Source organism: Cervus elaphus, chromosome 5 (assembly GCF_910594005.1).
Source record: "Cervus elaphus chromosome 5, mCerEla1.1, whole genome shotgun sequence".
NCBI lineage: Eukaryota > Metazoa > Chordata > Mammalia > Artiodactyla > Cervidae > Cervus > Cervus elaphus.
The window spans coordinates 64251182-64269607 of NC_057819.1; the positions used below are offsets into that span (position 1 = coordinate 64251182).

An 18426-nucleotide genomic window follows, 5' to 3' on the forward strand; every position below is an offset into this window, starting at 1 on the left:
GTATTTGCTTATTCCCAGAAAGCAAGGATACACAAAACTTATTCTGCTATTCTTAGGTAAGTTTCCTCCCTCCTACGTAACCAGCTGTTTTTATCCCAGCACAGCTAATTGCAACCAAATGGTAGAATCTCTATGGCAAAACTGCAAGTTGTTGATAACACACCAATAATGTTAAAATACTTTCTTAGAAGATTCAGGTTCCAATTGTCTTATGACTGGTCTTTAGGAACATTATTAAACAAAAATTTAAATTTCTTTCATAAAAAGGGGTGGAAGACTTATTAATGCTTTAAAATATCATAAGTAGTAGTACATTCAAAGGCTTTAGACATTTCATTGGTCACATTATTCCTTAAGTTTGCCCCTACTGCCTTCTAAATTATTTATATTTGTCTATTCTTCTCTAATTTTCTATCGTTATTATTAAGCTTAGTCGATATAGTATTTGATAAGAGTGAGCCTTGATTAGAAATGCATTTACTCAAATAGGTAGGTAGTGAGAACATAGTATAAGCAAAATTAAGTGAAATGAGATCATCAAAATACTTTTATCCAATAATTTAAATTCTGAGACAGTAAACACACACCCACCACAAATCTGAAATTCAATTGATTCTGCCAACTAATAAAATAAGTAAATACTAAACATCTCTATTTTAGAGACGTGTGGAAAAAAGGAGCAGGAAGATTCAGTTAACAAAATTACATTTGCAAAGTAATCTTCAGTTTATTGAGCTAAGACAGTACAGTGTTTAAAATTCAAAGAACATATAAACTGTATCCTAATAGTTAACTATTAAGGTCTGAAAAAGTACTAATGAAGTAACCCCAATTCTTTTCTACCTAGTATATCTCATTATTTTGCTTATAAATGCATCTCAGTCACCAGAAAAATACAGAAAAATCTTCATATCTACCACTTTTAAGTCTTTTAACATTATTCATCTAAGATGGTCTCTAACATAAAACAATTAAATCTATTTTTTCTTCTATCAAATTTGAAAGGTAAGCTCTATTTTCTCCTCTGAAATGAAATAGAATGTGATTGTAACTTAAATTTTCTAATAAAAATAATGAAAAATCATAGTCTCATTTTATTATTAGAAAATCTTTCAACAAAATTAAAGAACATCAAATATACACTGACCAAGTCTCTAAAAAGACATGGCAATCAATATGCTGTCTGGTTTTCTTTAGTAAGACTGTGTTAAAGGTTAAAAATAAAACTTCCTCCTTTGCAGGTACTTTCTCAATAGAAAAAAGTGAGCGAAGGAATAAAAACTTTACTAAAATGTGTTCTATGGTAAAAATTCAGCATTCATTTATAAATGGCCTTAAAAACAACTGAACCATTTAATACTTCTGCCCTGGTATTAGTCTTATTAACAGAAGACCAAAATTATATGGTTGACTGAAATCCATACACTAAAAAAATAGCTTACTTTAAACATTAAACTCAGCATTCTCATCCAAGAAACAGTTTACCAAGACCAGTAGAAAAAAGCAAAAATGAAGTGGACAGTTTCACCTATCACTCCACACCCTCTGGTGAAAGTGCCAAAACACAGTGAAATTGTCAGAAGGCAAAGCATAAGTAAGAGAGGGGGGACAGTTAACACGGGAAAATCACAACAAAAAGTATTTTCTGAATAAGCAAGAAATAGCCTTATTGTTCTCTTCTGTATCATTTTTGCATTTTTGGTATATAAACTGTTCTAATTATCATGATTTCTAAATTTCAACCAAAGGCATCTTAAAGGAATATTTTCCAGAACTGAATGAAATAAAAGTATAAACTGTTCCCTGGAAGAAAAGAGATGCAAGCTGTAACAATGTTTAATCACAAGTCTGAGTAATGTTAATTTTATTGCATTTTAAGAATAACTCTAAATCAAAATTTTGAGGGGAATAAAAGAAATGTCACCATCACAAAGCTCCTACGGTTTCTATATCTAATTTTCAATCAACTATTTGAAGTGACAAATATGCCAACAAGACTCATAAAAAGCCCTTAAGATGCTTTTGTCATTTAAAATTTAAAACACCACATTCCAAATGACATCCAAAGCCATTTTTAATTGGCTGGGTAATAGATATTGTGCTTAAGTTAGCCTAATTAGTGTGGGAGAAGGAAAAGTTTTATACTGATGCAAAATCCAAAAATGATGGAATGGTGCAGGAAACAAGACTACAATTGTATTTAGTTGTTATGGAAACTATTCTACTGGTGTAGAAATTTATGTGTTAAAAACATAAGGCTTACAAAGCAAATAAAAGGCGATTTCTAACACAGTAACCTCATGAAATAAGATTTAGTTAGTAATTGTGAGGTCTATTTCACTGCTACTAAATGTATCTTCCGTTACCCGTATATAACTATCCACCCTCGAACAGCTGTTGCTATAGAAACAAGATACATTTGCTCATATCCATATATCAGGACTTACTTTTTAGAATTCCTTCAAAATTATAATTTAAAACTTTTGTTGATAAGAGAACTTCTGGGTGTGTCTTACTTCAATGTATTAGTAACAAAATGTATACCCACAGTGGTAGTCATTCTTCTCCTTATTTAAAATGTATGTTTCCCAGTTTTCAGTGATGGCAAAATGTGCTAAATAGTCAACAGTATTAGTGACATTGTAACTCTATGAGAATAAAGTGAATGAAAGCTTTTCAGAATCATCAACTCTTTAAAGAAACATGAGAATAGGGAGAGAATCAAATTATACTTAATATTACCTTGTATATTCTGAGACTTTGCATGGTTTCTTTCCCAAAGAAAAAGAGCGGACCTCAGAACCATGGTCCAACTTTCTTTTCATCTATAAGGTAAAACAAATGAGATATGTTTTAAAAAAAAAAAATCACCTGTCCAATTATTAAATCTTAATGTTAGCATCAGTAATACTGAAAAAAAAAAAACTTTAAATTTTCATATGTCTGCAATATTAATTAGGCATAGCTAATTCATATAGAAAATAAATGTTTCATAGTTTCTTCTATTATTTCTACTTTGTTTTACTCTTTAGAAGTGAATTTCTCCCCCTAATATTTGTGCAGAAGAATAAGGTATGGTGGTTTAAAAATTGATACCCATCGTACATATTCCTTGAGAGTAATATACCTTTCACATTTTCTGGTTTAAGGACCAATACATGGGAATATCTCAAGTTAACCCACACAGAAAAGAACCATATTCAACATGCTGTTCTTAGTGATTTTCATTTTCCTTTAAAAGACATATTTAATTTCAAAATTAGAATGGAAGTAACAGTCAGTGATTTAAAACACATTATTACAAAAGGGTAAAGAGAATAATGTAAATAGAATGCTCTTGAAAAGTAATTATGATAAGGCATGAAGAATGACTGTGGGCACTGAGGGCAGTACAAACAGTAAACCCATAATAAGAGGGAAATCTAGAGATAATACAATAAAGGTAGGAAAAAAACATCCATTGATATTCACACAGAATATACAGCTCTACTGACTATACATTATAGATACTCAGGACAAAATATACTAACTTGAAAACCAACAAGAAAAACAGAAAGATTTTAAAAGAATGAGTTATGCATCTTTGTAAGGTATATCCAACATTTGTAGTTTTAAAGTATTTCATTACACTACATAGATATGGAATACTGCAAATATATTCAGAATTACATTTTGTCATCAATATTGAAATATCTACTTTTTATATTTTACTGTTGGTTAATGGAGGTCATCTTACTATAGATATGTTATAAAACTATATAAAATAAGATCTGATGAGATTCAACAACTTATATTTTAGTAATCCTTCTAAGATTTGTGCTTGCTAATTAATTACTATACTATTGAAAATAACGGGAGGGGGGATCCCCAGAGTGATAGAAAGTTATCCTCAATTTTACAATAAGGTGAAACCCTAGCTTTGCAGTAGACTTATTTTCTTACCTACTGCTTCACATGGGAACACCATAACACAGCATGCTACACTGTAAATACTAAAAAGAACCAAGAAGACTCTGAAAATGTTTTTGAATCATATTCTAGATAATAAAAACTGTGTTTTTATCATCATGAAGAAAGTCTTCTAGAACACAGGAATTATTTTACAATGTTAGAGGCAAGACATGAGGGTATGACAAGCTCATCCACAATTTATACCTTAGTTCACGAAAATACCGACTGAAAGAAATGGAACTGGTCTTATTTCAACCCTTCAAGAAGTTTCTGTACTTATAACACTGTTCTAAAGTGACTCCTCTCAAAACCCATTATTTTCTTTCTCCAAATAATTTTAATAAAAAGCAAAAATAAATGCTTCAATATATAGGATAGCCACGTGTTTACACGTATATAAATTATAGACATACACACACACACAAATTTATTTATCAGGAAGGTCAGTACAGATTACCTTAAAAATCTATTTTTTATAACTTCTATGGATACTCATTTTCAAAATTATGTTGATAAATTTTGATATTCATCATAATTAAGTTAGGAATACTGGCTTTCAGAAGTTCTGGGATATCTTGTAAATACAATGGTGCAAATACCATTTGCCACTAAAGGCAAACTTTATTTCCATCTTAGAAATCCTTCAGTGAATAAAAATGCCCAAAATTCATTTCAAGGGAACCACTGAGAAAGGATTTTCAAATTTAGAATATTTGATAAAATAAAGCACTTTCTGTATGACTATATAAGTCTTTTTTTATTATATTGTTTACTAAAAATACTGACTTAAGAACCAAAAATTAATTCTGCAATTTTGAAGGGGTGCAGAAAGTCAATAAAATCTCTTTAAACATAAATCCCTAATATTCTAGTGATTCTACACTTTAAGAGCGGCAACTAAAGGAAAAAAAAAAACACCCTAAATACAAGGCATAGAAAAATTAACGGCAAAAAGGTTCACTGAAAGCTAACTAAGGGTAGAGTATTTCCAGGTCAGCATTTAACAGAGCCACGTTTCTAAAGTACAAATATATTTTTAGAGGAAAAATTCTCAGACTAAAATACTCATTTTTATTTTAAATGTAAAGCTTTTTTCAGCTCATGTTGTCTTTCCATTATTTGCTTACATTCATGATATAAAACAGAATACCAGACATCCAGCCACCCACCAAAATTAGAGGATACTGCAGCCATCTCTGATGATACAGATTTTCCTTCTCAGGCAGGCACACACACACACACACACAATCACACAACACAGGAAGAAAACAGCTTACTTACTTTGTAAAAAATCATTTTTAGTGTGCCGTAGAAACCCATATTTTCTGGATTTTTCCCCTTCAGTGATTCTGTGCCCCCGTGTGTCCGGCTGCTTGGCAGTCTCTGACAATATAAACCTTTTTCAGGTAGGTATGTCACAGATTCTAATGTGGACATGCTCAGGCACGTCAGAAAAGGAAGATTAGGGAGCAGAACCGGCAACAAAACTCCACAGTAGAGGCAAATGCAGCTCTGTATCAAACCGCTTCTCGGGACACACATACATACATGCAGCTTGACTGAGGAGAACTCGAGGGAATAATGAGAGAGAACCGAGAAGATTATTGGAGGAGACTCTGCCCTGTCAAAGCCTGGACTGGAGAGATTCCTCCCTCAGCAGCAGAGGGATCAGATTACATCTTCCCTTGAACACAGAATGGTGCAGTCCAGGATTCAGCAATGCAGACTGCACATCAATTATATGGTGATCCGCTCCAGGGAACCCGTAAGCACACAGCGCGCTGAACAGAGGGAGGGGGTGGGCAGTCAAGGAGACCGCCCCCACGCCACAGCCCCCCTCTCCCCTTTCAAACTTTCGGGAGGTTATTTTTACATTTTGTAAAACCTGCATTTTTGAAGAGTTTTAAATGGCAAGCATCATTTCCACAAATAAGTCCTTTCAGAAACATTTTGAAAATGGAATATGTTTTCATCTGGTCCTCCCAAAAGAAGCGAAGCAGTCTATGTTCACTAACTGCTACCCTATTGCAGTCCTGGCATAGGCTGATCAGATTTTTCAAGGCGCTTGGACAGTCCAAGATAGGCAGTTGCAAAGGGAAGAATGAGAGATTCTTTGAGGGTGATTTACAGAAAGGTAAACCAGTTAGGAACATACCAGCATTTGCAGAAATTATGTAATAAGTTATATTTCAACCTGCATATTTCTTATATTAACATTTAATATAAATATTCCCTATGCTTTTCCATCCCATTCATTTAAAACACAGTCTTCAAAAAAAATTACCATACACTGTCAGTCCTTAGTAATCCTGAGAATATCTTTCTATGATGAACAAACTAAGTATATAAAGTCTGGCTGAAAGGTTCTATTTCTCCAAAGAGAACAAAAACTGTGCTCATTGGAAAATCTTATAATTACGTGTCCATTTAATTTTGAGTAAACAGCAGGCACTGGACTCCCACTTACACACTTATCTTTACAGAGTATATATACTGCTTGTCATTAAAAATGTATTCTATATAATAATAAAAGGCATCAAAGTTTGCCTGAAGGCAACATTTTTCTTAGAATGACGACTACACAAGTCTAGATATTTCATCTTGCAACTTGCTACAAAACTAGCTTCGTAGGCAATTATGAGATTCTTTGGACTAAAAAGGCCCATTATTAAGGGTCTAGTTAATTAACTCCTACCCTCCCCATTAACGTTCTTTATTACAAGTAAACTGTGTCCCTATAGTTATTTAAGCACTTAGGAAGTTTCTTCAGGAAAAAGGAAATAACATCTTGACTTTTTATACTTTTTGCTATGGTAATAAATGACTTTTGTTAGAAAAATGATTCTAAATGATGCATAAAGTAGTATCATTTTTTAAGTAAATGTTTACCTTTTTAATTAAGATGTTAAGTCAGAAAAAAAGGAAATTAAGTCAGCATAATGTCTTTTTCTTTAAAACATAAATAAGATAACCTAAAATTTTATGAAAATGTATATCTTGGGTCTTCTCTTGGAAGTTATATTCTACATTTTTTTTTTTTTAAATCTCCTTACTGGCTCTTAAACTAATTCTTAGCTTCAGAAACAATATGTACATGTACTCAACAAAAGTTGGTCTTCTAAATAAACAATTAACTTACTTCAAAGGAAACTTCCTTTTAAAAAGAAATGTTACTCTTGTCAAAGAAAATTCCAACTATTAAGAATGGACTCATAAACCTTTTTTTTTTGTTTTCAGCTTCAGAGCACTCAGGATTTGAAAAAGAAAAAGAACCTCTCCCTATTCTGGACTATCTGAAGAAACTAACTGTAAAAGCAACACCTGAAATTTCCTCTGAAAGTTTGTCAGAGGACAAAGAGACTACCTATCAGTCACGTAATAGTATATACCTTGACTACAATTAAAATCATGTCCTATCTCTAGTTGAACTAACCTTTTCAAATAAAGTCTACTCAACTGAGGACACAGACCAACTTTAACAAACCAGGAACACTGTCTCAAAATCTTGGACAGTTAAAGAAGAAAACATCTTAACTTTGTATATTCAATGGAATGCTCTTCTGGTTTTATGACTTCTATGTATGGCTATGAAGTTACATGAAAACCTGATTCCCACAAATGTATGTTTATATGTAGGTATGTATATTCACTTTTTAAATTTCTGAATAGGCAAAATATTTATATAGCTCAAAAATCAAAATGAAATACAAAAATAAACACTGAAAAGACTTTCCAACACTCACAACCATCTATCATGGTTCCCATTTGGAAATGATTTTTATTAGTTTGTTTATCCTTTATGTGAGAATTAAATATTTGTAAGCGCTCATGAAGACTTAACATTTCCAAATATTTAAACAATTCTCCCTAATATCTTGTTTACAATGCTAATTTGAACTACAAAGAAAGAATTTGTCAAGCAAAAGCTAGTCAACCAAGTCTTCAACTAGATTCCAAATTAACAGAATAAAAATGAATGATTTTCAATATTCTTTGAAGTACTAGTAATAGGGCTTCCCAGGTGGCTCAATGGGTAAAGAATCTGTCTGCAATGGAGACTCAGAAGATGCAGATTCGATCCCTGGGTCAGGAAGATCCCAGAGGAGGGCATGGCAATCCACTCCAGTATTCTTGCCTGGAGAATCCCATGGACAGAGGAGCCTGGTGGGCTACAGTCCAAAGGGTCACAGTCTTTCAGACACGACTGAAGTGGCTAAGCACACATTCACTGAAGTACTAGTAATGAAAACTGTGATCTATTACATTATTTTCATCAAAATCTATTTATGAACAAAGCAAATGAAATCATTCTCAAATTCCTATTTCTGAGAATTTTGGCTAAAATACAAAAGTTTAAAACTTTATCCAGAGATTTTTTTTAGTAATACAACTAGTTTACTAGTCATATTAACTAATAAGTGAAATTAACTAGCAAGTGATTAGTAGTAGTAATTAACTAGTAAGTGAAAAAGCCAGAAAATACTTGTGTTTGTCACTCACATTTTTAGAATATCTCAAAGTAGTCAATAATTATTTTTCACTACAATAAACTAAATCTTCATATAATATCAGCTAAGCAATAAATTCCCCATTCTATAAAATATTATTTCTTGTGCTGACTGACAAGTTATAAACCTTACTGAAAATCTATTAGCAAGGGTAATGACTGACAATGAAGCCCTGGATTATAGCCTATCTGCTGATTCAGACCCAGTGCTCATCTCAACACAGATCCACGGAACTAGGTGTACGAGGAGTGCATGACAGCAGTAGTAAAAACTAAAAAACAGCATAAAGATATGAAAATGTACTGCCCCAGAGTATAAGCCTCTGGGGAAACAGTGGTAGAAGAATGATTAATCTCTGAGCTACTGCAAGAGAAATGGCTCTTTCTAAGCAACTGGTGGCAATGACTAAGTTTTCAGAAGGGCAAGTTGTGGTTGACTGAGTTTTCAAAAGGGCAAGTTGCAGTTATCCGCAGAAACAAAAACTGACCTACAGGTAAACAGTGCGAAAAACACAGACAGCAAAACAGTCTTCACAGTATCATGTATCTTCAGAGAAAAACGTGTCTATATACAATGTGTCAACAGAGGAAAGAGTAGCTAATAGATTACTTTTCCTCACCTTGACTCTCAGAGTTCATTATTTTCATTTAAAATACTTTCTTCCATTACACTTTTATCATACCTCATTGTAATTATTTTTATACTTCTCTCTCCCCTGCCATTTGAAGGTTCACAGTTTTCTAAGACATAGTACAAAGATGATACAAAACAAAGAAATAATAATTTTGAATAAATGGCCATTTAAGCAAGCCATTAGAATAAAAATTTTCTAAAGCATATATATATACCTAATACTAAATTGTACTTGGTGCTAAAAAGCCCAACTGTTATAACTAGTTGATGATACTATAAATACTATTGGTACTTTGCATTACTTTGCCAACCTTTAAAATTTCATTTTCATTTTATAATAGTAGGATAATATATTTATATAGATATATCAGTGATTTTCTTTATTAGTACTATAACAACATTCTTTACTCTGATGTTACGTTAGGGATACCACATACCACAGTTAGCTGTCTTGCCCAAGCACAGAATTTAGATTAGAGAGGGTTTGGGATTTCAACATCAAAGAAAGGAATGCCAAGCATGTTGAGGTTGAAACCAACTTTGGAAATCTCACTAACCTACTATCATTAGGTTCCTGGGGTACAAGTTCCTATTAAAAAGTTCACAATTGATATTGGCAAGTTAATAACCCTGTTCTATCACAGGTAAATTAACTATTAAAATAGGATGTATGCTTAGTACATACATTTTCCCCAATACAAGCAGGTGGCAGTACTGATCAATAAGCTATTTTCACATTTATTCATTCATTAAGCATTTACACCTACTGTGTGTCAGGCACGGGATAGCACATAATTTAAAAAACTTATTTTCCCCTCCATTGAATTTATGGTCAATTTAAGATAGAGAATAGGGTTAGTTCCAAAAGTTTTTTGAGAATATGTAAATATGTAAAATGAAACAAGGTGAGCCAGATTTAGTTTGAAATTACCATCCAAGGAAGCATATATTAAAATACTACTACATTAAAAAATATCCCAAACACTATATACTGTAATATATAACAACTTGGTTTAAAACAACACTTGTTGGGAAGTGAGGGGATGCTTATATATAAAATCTTAATCTCAGTAAATCAAAATGTAAATCAAAGTATCATAGCTCAAATTGGTTTAAAATTTTTTTAACATAATTACAATTGTACAAGTGGTACTTAATTTTTTTTTCTTTTTCCTGAAGTTTAAAATATGTATAACTTTCTTTATAAAAATTCAGCCCTTGAGGATCTGACAAATAAATTACAATAGAGATTCAAGATAAAGGTTTTTTTTTAATCCCTTAGTTTGGGCCAAATTACTGATCTGACAAACATATATACAAAATATATGTATCTACCAATATATGAATATACACACATACAGAATTTCACAAAATAATGCAAGTTAAGAGTTCTATTTATAACAGCCAGAGAAGAAAACAATGAAAATGGCAGCTTTGCCTGTTTGCTCTTTTAAATTTTATATTGTTATAGAGCTGGCAGAGACAGTATGCGTACTAAAACATTACTTACAATACTTCTTTGTAGACAAGCAACATCTGTAATAACCTGACAAACTTGTAAGTCACTCTGAAGTTTATCCTGAATTATCTAGAAAGCAATTAGTCTTTAAATCTCATGTTCTAAACCCAAAATAAACTACCAGTAAGCATCTTGAATTCATATCAAAATTTCCTCCCAAATTTTCATCATAAATTTTTTTGTAGCAATGCTTTCAGTCAAGTAAGAAAAATATCATGGGAAACTATTTTTAAAAGGTTCCAGGAAAATGGAACAGCAAATATGACCCAGGAATGAATTTAATTAACATGGAGAAAGAATGAAATCAATTTTCCTTACATGTGCTGCTTAGAACCATATTCACTCTACTTTCTTTATCTAATTTAATATTTACTGCTGCTATCTGTAAGGTTCAAATATATTTACATGGCTTGAGAAAAGTTTCCTATAGATATGGTATATCAATCTTGCATTTTAATATTAAAAATAACTTTCCATTTTAAGGACTGCTTAAAATTCTGAAACTAATTTCTTTTATTAGCTATTAGTCCTTGCTGAAAAGTTTTGAGAAAAGAGATAAAGACTAAGAAGTTATATCCATTGAATCAATGAAAAACCATTAATAGCAGGAAGCCAGACAGTGCAGAACTAGAAGGGTGTCTGGAAATCATCTAATTCTCCTTCATTTGTGGAATGAACCTAAGTTTAGGAATCAGACTAATCTCAGTTTAAAGAAGAGCTATGTCATTATTAGAGTGTAACCTTGGTAGGGGTTATTTGACCACCATGAGTTCCAGTTTCCTTTTATTTGTGCAAATGTAGTTGTAATACCATTTACCTTACCAACCTACGTGTCATTGTGTGGACACAGAGGTGCCTGGCACAACATGCTATAAAATAAGAACTATTATTTACAGGTGAGAAAGGTAAGGTAGAGGATTAAGCGTCGTATTCAGGGTTATACAGCTATTGTAGAACCACAGACTCCAGTCCCAAGTTCATTACTTTTAACTGATTTCCATTATATGTGTGATGGCTCAAGTTGAGCTAAAAAAATTAGACATTACCAAAGAAGGAAAAAAGTACTATATTTTGCAAATAGCAATTAAATATGCAAACCACAACTAAATCTTGATTTATTCAGTTCATGGAATGATTATCTAGGTCTATATAACTATGCTTCTGCTACACATGGCAAATTGGGGGCAAAAAGATGATAAATGGGGAAAAAGTAACAGAAACAAAGATTTAGGTTAAATGGAATCAATCAATTAAGAAATAATCAAGATCTGCAAGGTGCTATTGAAGTCAAATAAAAACATTACAATAATCCTCCACCCTTAAGATATTTAATATCTAACTGTCAAGACAAGAAGCTAATAAAGAAGAGTATATGACTGAATATCAAGTGCCAAACTAGGTAGTGTAAGAAGTCAGAAAATGGAGAAATCATTTAAATAGTCATTTAAGTAGATACGGAATTGCTTCTAAGTTTAAAAGACTGAGTCTGATAGATGTTGAAGAGATAGAAGGGAATTATCATCTGTGGACCTATGATACATATGGAAATGTCACCATCATTAACTTAAAGTACTGTCAATATCTGTAACACTTCTAGCAGTCTCTAGTCTTTATAAGGCCTATTTAGTATTATTATCTGGAGAAGGCAATGGCACCCCACTCCAGTACTCTTGCCTGGAAAATCCCATGGACGGAGGAGCCTGGTAGGCTGCAGACGATGGGGTTGCTACAAGTCCGACACGACTGAGCGACTTCACTTTCACTTTTCACCTTCATGCACTGGAGAAGGAAATGGCAACCCACTCCAGTGTTCTTGCCTGGAGAATCCCAGGGACGGGGGAGCCTGGTGGGCTGCCGTCTATGGGGTCGCAGAGAGTCAGACAGGACTGAAGCGACTTAGCAGCAGCAGCAGCAGCAGTATTATTATCTCCTAATTCAAACACTTAATACTACGGTTAAAATAGTCTTTAACTTACTAGTAATGGTTTCTTCAAAAGTACTTCCTGCCATGATACATACTTCCATTTCAGGGCTAATACATGGCTTTCTGTACAAGAACTTTACTGTGTGGATGTGAAAACTTTAGACTGTTTATTTTAGTTACAAACACTGACTAAGAAGGGGTCCTTCTGTTTCCAAAGGTACATACCTAAAGGTACTGTTTCCAAAGGTACTTACTTAAAAAGCAGGTTATACTCTTGAATGGGAGGGGGAGTGGATAGTAAAGAAAAAAGAGAGTTCTTGAACATTCAAATGTCATATTCATCAAAAAAAACTTTATGAAAAGACAATAAAAAACCAGGGCCAAAGTGGACACCTGACTCACTGATTCTCACCCACATGTAGCCTCTACTATTGAAAAGTGCAGCTCGCTTGGAAAACGAGATACTTCGTCTTGTTCTACTCCCAGTTCCTTCTTCCCATGCCCTGTCCCTCCAGCCTCTAAACTCACAGCCGTCTTCTAAAGAATAGATTTCAGTACAGAGCATTCTGAAGTCACAGAAACTGTTCATCACGTAAGAAAGAACTAAGAGAAGGGTTATGATAAAGCAGGGGATGGGAGAGTCAAACACATGGTAAAAAGTATGATCCTTTTGAAAATGTATACATACATACATATATGTGTGTGTGTGTGTGTCTGTGTCTGTGCACTCATGCATGTGTATGGATGGTAAAAGTCTACATATATAAAAATGTGCACAGTGGTTACCTAAGTGGCTTAATAAGAGATTTTCTTTCTTTTTCTATTTTCCTGTTAGTAAACAGGCATTTCTTACTATGTGCTAATAACTGTTCTAGGCACTGGGTATAAGACAGCAAACAATGCAGATGAGATCCATGGTTTCATATGCTTGACATTCTAGAGTTGGGGAAGAACACAGTTGTCGTTCAGTCGCTCAGTTGTGTTCAACTCTTTGTGAATCCATGGAATGCAGCAAACCAGGCTTCCCTGTCCTTTACTATCTGCTGCAGTTTGCTCAAACTCATGTCCCTTGAATTGGTGATGCATACTAATAAATGATCTAATACATGAACAAGATAATTTCATGTAATTCTAAGCTCTACAAGAAAGCTGAATGCCGAAGAATTGATGCTTTGGAATTGTGGTGCTGGGGAAGACTCTTGAGAGTCCCTTGGACTGCAAGGAGATCAAACCAGTCCATCCTAAAGGAGATCAACCCTGAACATTCATTGGAAGGACTGATGCTGAAGCTAAAGCTCTACTACTCTGGCCACCTAATGCAAAGAGCTGACTCACTGAAAAACACCCTGATGCTGAGAAAGATTGAGGGCAGGAGAAGAGTGTGACAGAGGATGAGATGGTTGGATGGCATCACTGACTCAATGGACATGAGTTTGAGCAAATTCAGGGAGATAGTGAAGGACAGGGAAGCCAGGAGTGCTGCAGTCCATGGGATCACAAAGAGTCACACACGACTTAGCAACTAAACAACAGATGTGCAATTGAACTGCAAAAGGAGAACATTCTCAACAGTGGTTCTATGTTATTTTTTATATTTTCAAAAATGTATATAAAATTGAAGACCACTCATAAAGTAATTCTCACATGTTGAAATCAGATATACAGAGAAAATGAATAAAAATCTTTTCAATTCTTTCATGTACAATTACTTTTCTACTTCCCTTATCACCCATCATCTCATACTAATTCTCAAATGTAGCAACCATTCCAAAAGATTCCTAAGCTTGGAAAAGGAAGAGAATTGGAATAATTATAATTGTAATAATTATTCTGTACCATGCACCAAGTACTATTCTAAAGCCTTTATATCTAGTAACTCAATTCTGTAAGAATGAAAGGGTATCTACCATATCATACCTCTATTTCCTTGCTCTTGCACTTTCTACGCCCTGATTCTATCTTTCCATTTGATAATTTACTCTTTTTGAGAAAGAGATAAATACTGGCCTCAGATCTCTACAGACTGTTAATGTATCTGCCAGCCTTACTTTAGCAAATGTCTACCATGGTGAAAGACGTGGTCACCCTTAGTTATTGGGGGCAAAATGATTTTACCCATGGTACACTTTTAAAGACTGCTTCCTCATGATCATAAAGAAATTCAGAACATGATCACAGCACCTCAAGGTTGGAAAAAGCCTTCAAATAGTTTACTACAGCCTCGGGTATGTTCTTAGGTAAACTTTCACTAGCACTCACTGTAGTCATCCGGGATCTTTAACCTTAAACACATGTTATTCTGAACTCTGTGATCCTGGCTTACTCATTTTGATAATTATGTTCAATTATAAATATTTGGCTAGCAGATACATAAAAGCCAGATTCAAACTTATTATACTTTTTAAAACAAAACATCTCTTCTTAAGTACCTTAAATACTTTACAGAAGAATTCAAAATGAGAAGGGAGAGCTTAAACAAATCTTTTAAAATTCTAGTTATGAATCAAGTTTAAGAACTTGAATGTATTTCCCTTATTTAAAAACATTTATTAAGTATCTATTTCATATTGGTGCTAGGCCAGGAAGAAACATAAAGCACACTGCATTCTTCCTCTAGGAAGTATACATCATACTGATCTTTAATCAGTTCTTTCCTTATTTTAGAGTAGCTGGCATGCTCTTTAAGTATTCAAGTGTTTGATGTAGCTGTCAAGCGAGTAGGGAAGAACCTAGTAATCATGCCCCCACTACATTTAAAAAGGAGGATTCTAAATATTCATTTTAGAAACATCAATTTACATTTTAAAGCAATTACTGTATATATAATTTAACAAACTACATTCTTTGCTTTGAAACTATCAAGAATTATATGACTAGCAGAACACTTACATGATCCCTTACCATTTCAGCAGATTCCAAAAGGCTTGAAGAGTCAGTATATAAAATGTGAGTACAAAGAAATATTGCTGGAAATAGTCATGAGTAGGGTTTGACAGATTTTGCCTGTCGTGGAAACATTTTCAAAATAACTATTAATTTGAAAAGGTATCTGATCTACAGTAGTCTTTGATTAGCAGTGAACTATAGGATTGATGTTTATTTAGCACATAACTTAAAAAATATTTATCTATAAATACTCAAGGTCTCCAAATGTTTACAACTTAACTTTGACAGTTTGTCACACTCGATACATGACTCTGTAAACATTTCTTTTTGTAGAATGGATATCATTGGTTTCCCACCAGTTACAAGAAAGTATGGTATGTAATGATGGCATGATGACTATGAAACAAATCCGCATACAACAATTATGAACTGCTCTATGCACACAACTTGTCTGTTGAAAACTGCTACATGGTGGTAGGAGAACATTTCAAATAAAACTCAATCTAAATTTTATTTTTATTGAGTCAATGTGTGTTCAAATGTCCACAACATGGAAAAAAAATTCTGTGAGGAATAACTTAAGTCTCCCAAAGGATATAAAGTCAAAGGTAGCAAAAAGATGCTGAACTTTAGAATATTCTTAAAATTGTAGTATTTTTTAGCTCTTGGGATAAAGACACACACAGACACATACAACCCTCTTCATTTTAAACCTTTCCTTCAAAGTTATTCTATCTGGACACAAAATAGCAAATCAAGAACTTAAAATATTTTTCAAGAGATGTTAAATGAAGACATATTCATCATCATGATCACAATATAAAAAAGCAAAGATTAAAATTAGATGGCATTTTCTAAGATATTTTACTCAACTAGCTTTTATTAAATAATTATAATAAATAGATTTCATTAGGCCAAGATAAAATTTACTCCTCACCAATTAATTTATTTCAAAGACCTTAACTTTGTGAAGTTCACTCTATTTGTTTATACAAAAGTAACAAAGGAAAAGGAAATTACTGTGAGGAAAATTTATGGTGATCTTCTAACCCCAAATTTCATTTAAATATTATCAGTGTCATCCAAATGAATCCTGAGTTGTTGAATGGTTCTCTAAACAATGAAATAAGAGAGAGAGAAAAGTGAATAGTGACTTAAACTTTTTATTTTTATAGATCTAGACTACCACATTCTAGAAATAGTTAGCCAAAGTTACTGAAAGCCAGACTCTAAGCAAAAAGTATACAAAACTGAGCAAGATACAGTACCTATCCTGGAGAACTTCCCAACTGAGAAGGACAGAGAAGCCATAAAAAAATGACAAATCAATGTACCTGATAAATAAAACTGCCCAATTTATATGACAACACATAGACCTAGAGAGAGAAAAAAATAAATGTTTTCACACATGGCAATTTTTTAAACCAAAAGAATAAAGAAAAAGTAACACTAGATTTTAATCTGACTTGAGTGTTCCTTCAGTGCTCGCTATCAAAAATATTCAACTCTGATAAGCAATGTTAAAAAAAAAAAAAAAAAAAGACGTTCTCTTAAGAAAATGAAGTATACAGGGAAGAAAACTTACTATACTCCAGGCACTCTTCTAGGTACTTTACTTATATTAACTCAGTGAAACTGTGCAACAACTCTATGAAGTAGGTATGATTATCACTTCCTTTTACAGATACGGAATAGGAACAGTGAGTTTAAGTAACATTCTCAAGGTCACACAACTAATAAATTGGTAACTGAGATTTAACCACAGGCAGAGTTTGGTCTCCAGTTTGTAGAAAATAAAATAGGGTTTTATACACACACACACACACACACACACACACACAGCAAGAAGTAGTATTAGTTAAGACATTTTTAGGATGCTTTAGCGTTTTATACACACACACACACACACACACATATAGCAAGAAGTAGTGTTAGTTAAGACATTTTTAGGATGCTTCCCAGTCTATCTCAGTGTGCAAACATGTGATGTGTGGATGAAATTTGTGTTAAGATTTGCAGTGGGCACAGCGAGAGAAAGGACAAACTACCCCACTAACTGTGACTCTGGATACGCTTTACTTGTGGGAGTTTACTAAGAGCAGCTAGCAGAAGAGTTAACCTTCCACTGCCGACACGTCCTTGGTGGGGAACTGCTCCCGTCAGCTCGGGCGCTGCACTGAGGCTCCACAGCCATCAACAGGCAGACAGGCAGAAAGTCTGATGGAAGGTGCTCACAATACATGAGTTTTGCCTCCTTTTCCGAAATCCCTTAAGAACTTCTAGCTCCTAACCCTTATTTCTTCATGTTCCATGCTTTATTTCCTCCAAATGTGAAATAATGAAAAAGAGCTGAGAACAGAATATGCAAACGTATCTCCATTGGAAGGTCGTTTCAAAGAAACTACTGGGTTTTTCACCGCTACCATAATGATGTGAACACTATAGCAAAACAGGCAAAAGTTATATATCATAATACTTACTGAAGAAACTGCTTCAAGTGGTCTTTACTATTTACTCTAACCCAAATACACTTAACAGGGAATTATGACCTTTTCATTTTTAATTTTTAGTTCAGCAGACAACTTAAAAATGCTTATTAACCAAGTAATGTATATGTGTGTGTATATACATACATACGTACATATGCATATACACATACATATGTATATGTGCACACAAACATAGCACTTTTCCACCTGAGTACATCAGAACATACTCTTCAATATGTGATTATCACTCTGGCTGTGTTTCTTAATTTCATCACATGTGACCTTTTTCTAAGAGCCAATCCATCTTAAATAACTATCAGTTTGATCCATGTGTGGTTATCACTTTCTAGCAGTAAACATCATTGGGGACACATGCATATCTCTATGAGTCTATCCTACATTTTATTCTTTTGACTAGTTCTAATTGTCTATATTAGATATACTAGGATACATAATTATATTATCTATACTAGGATACGTAATTACAACAAATTTAGATTTATATGGTTATTTTAA

General features: G+C 33.4%; 1 protein-coding gene across 3 annotated transcripts in view; it reads right to left on the minus strand.

The window, feature by feature from the left end:
* The window catches only part of FBXW7 (F-box and WD repeat domain containing 7), a 216746-nt gene that overhangs the window by 27163 nt on the left and 171157 nt on the right, over positions 1–18426 (minus strand). For 2 of the 3 annotated variants that reach the window (XM_043902609.1, XM_043902611.1), the window contains one exon: positions 2743–2825. In XM_043902609.1, the coding sequence (XP_043758544.1) occupies positions 2743–2825 (83 nt within the window). Of the gene's footprint in view, positions 1–2742; positions 2826–5232; positions 5689–18426 lie in introns of those variants that run through there. The other variant, XM_043902610.1, reaches the window with a different exon arrangement.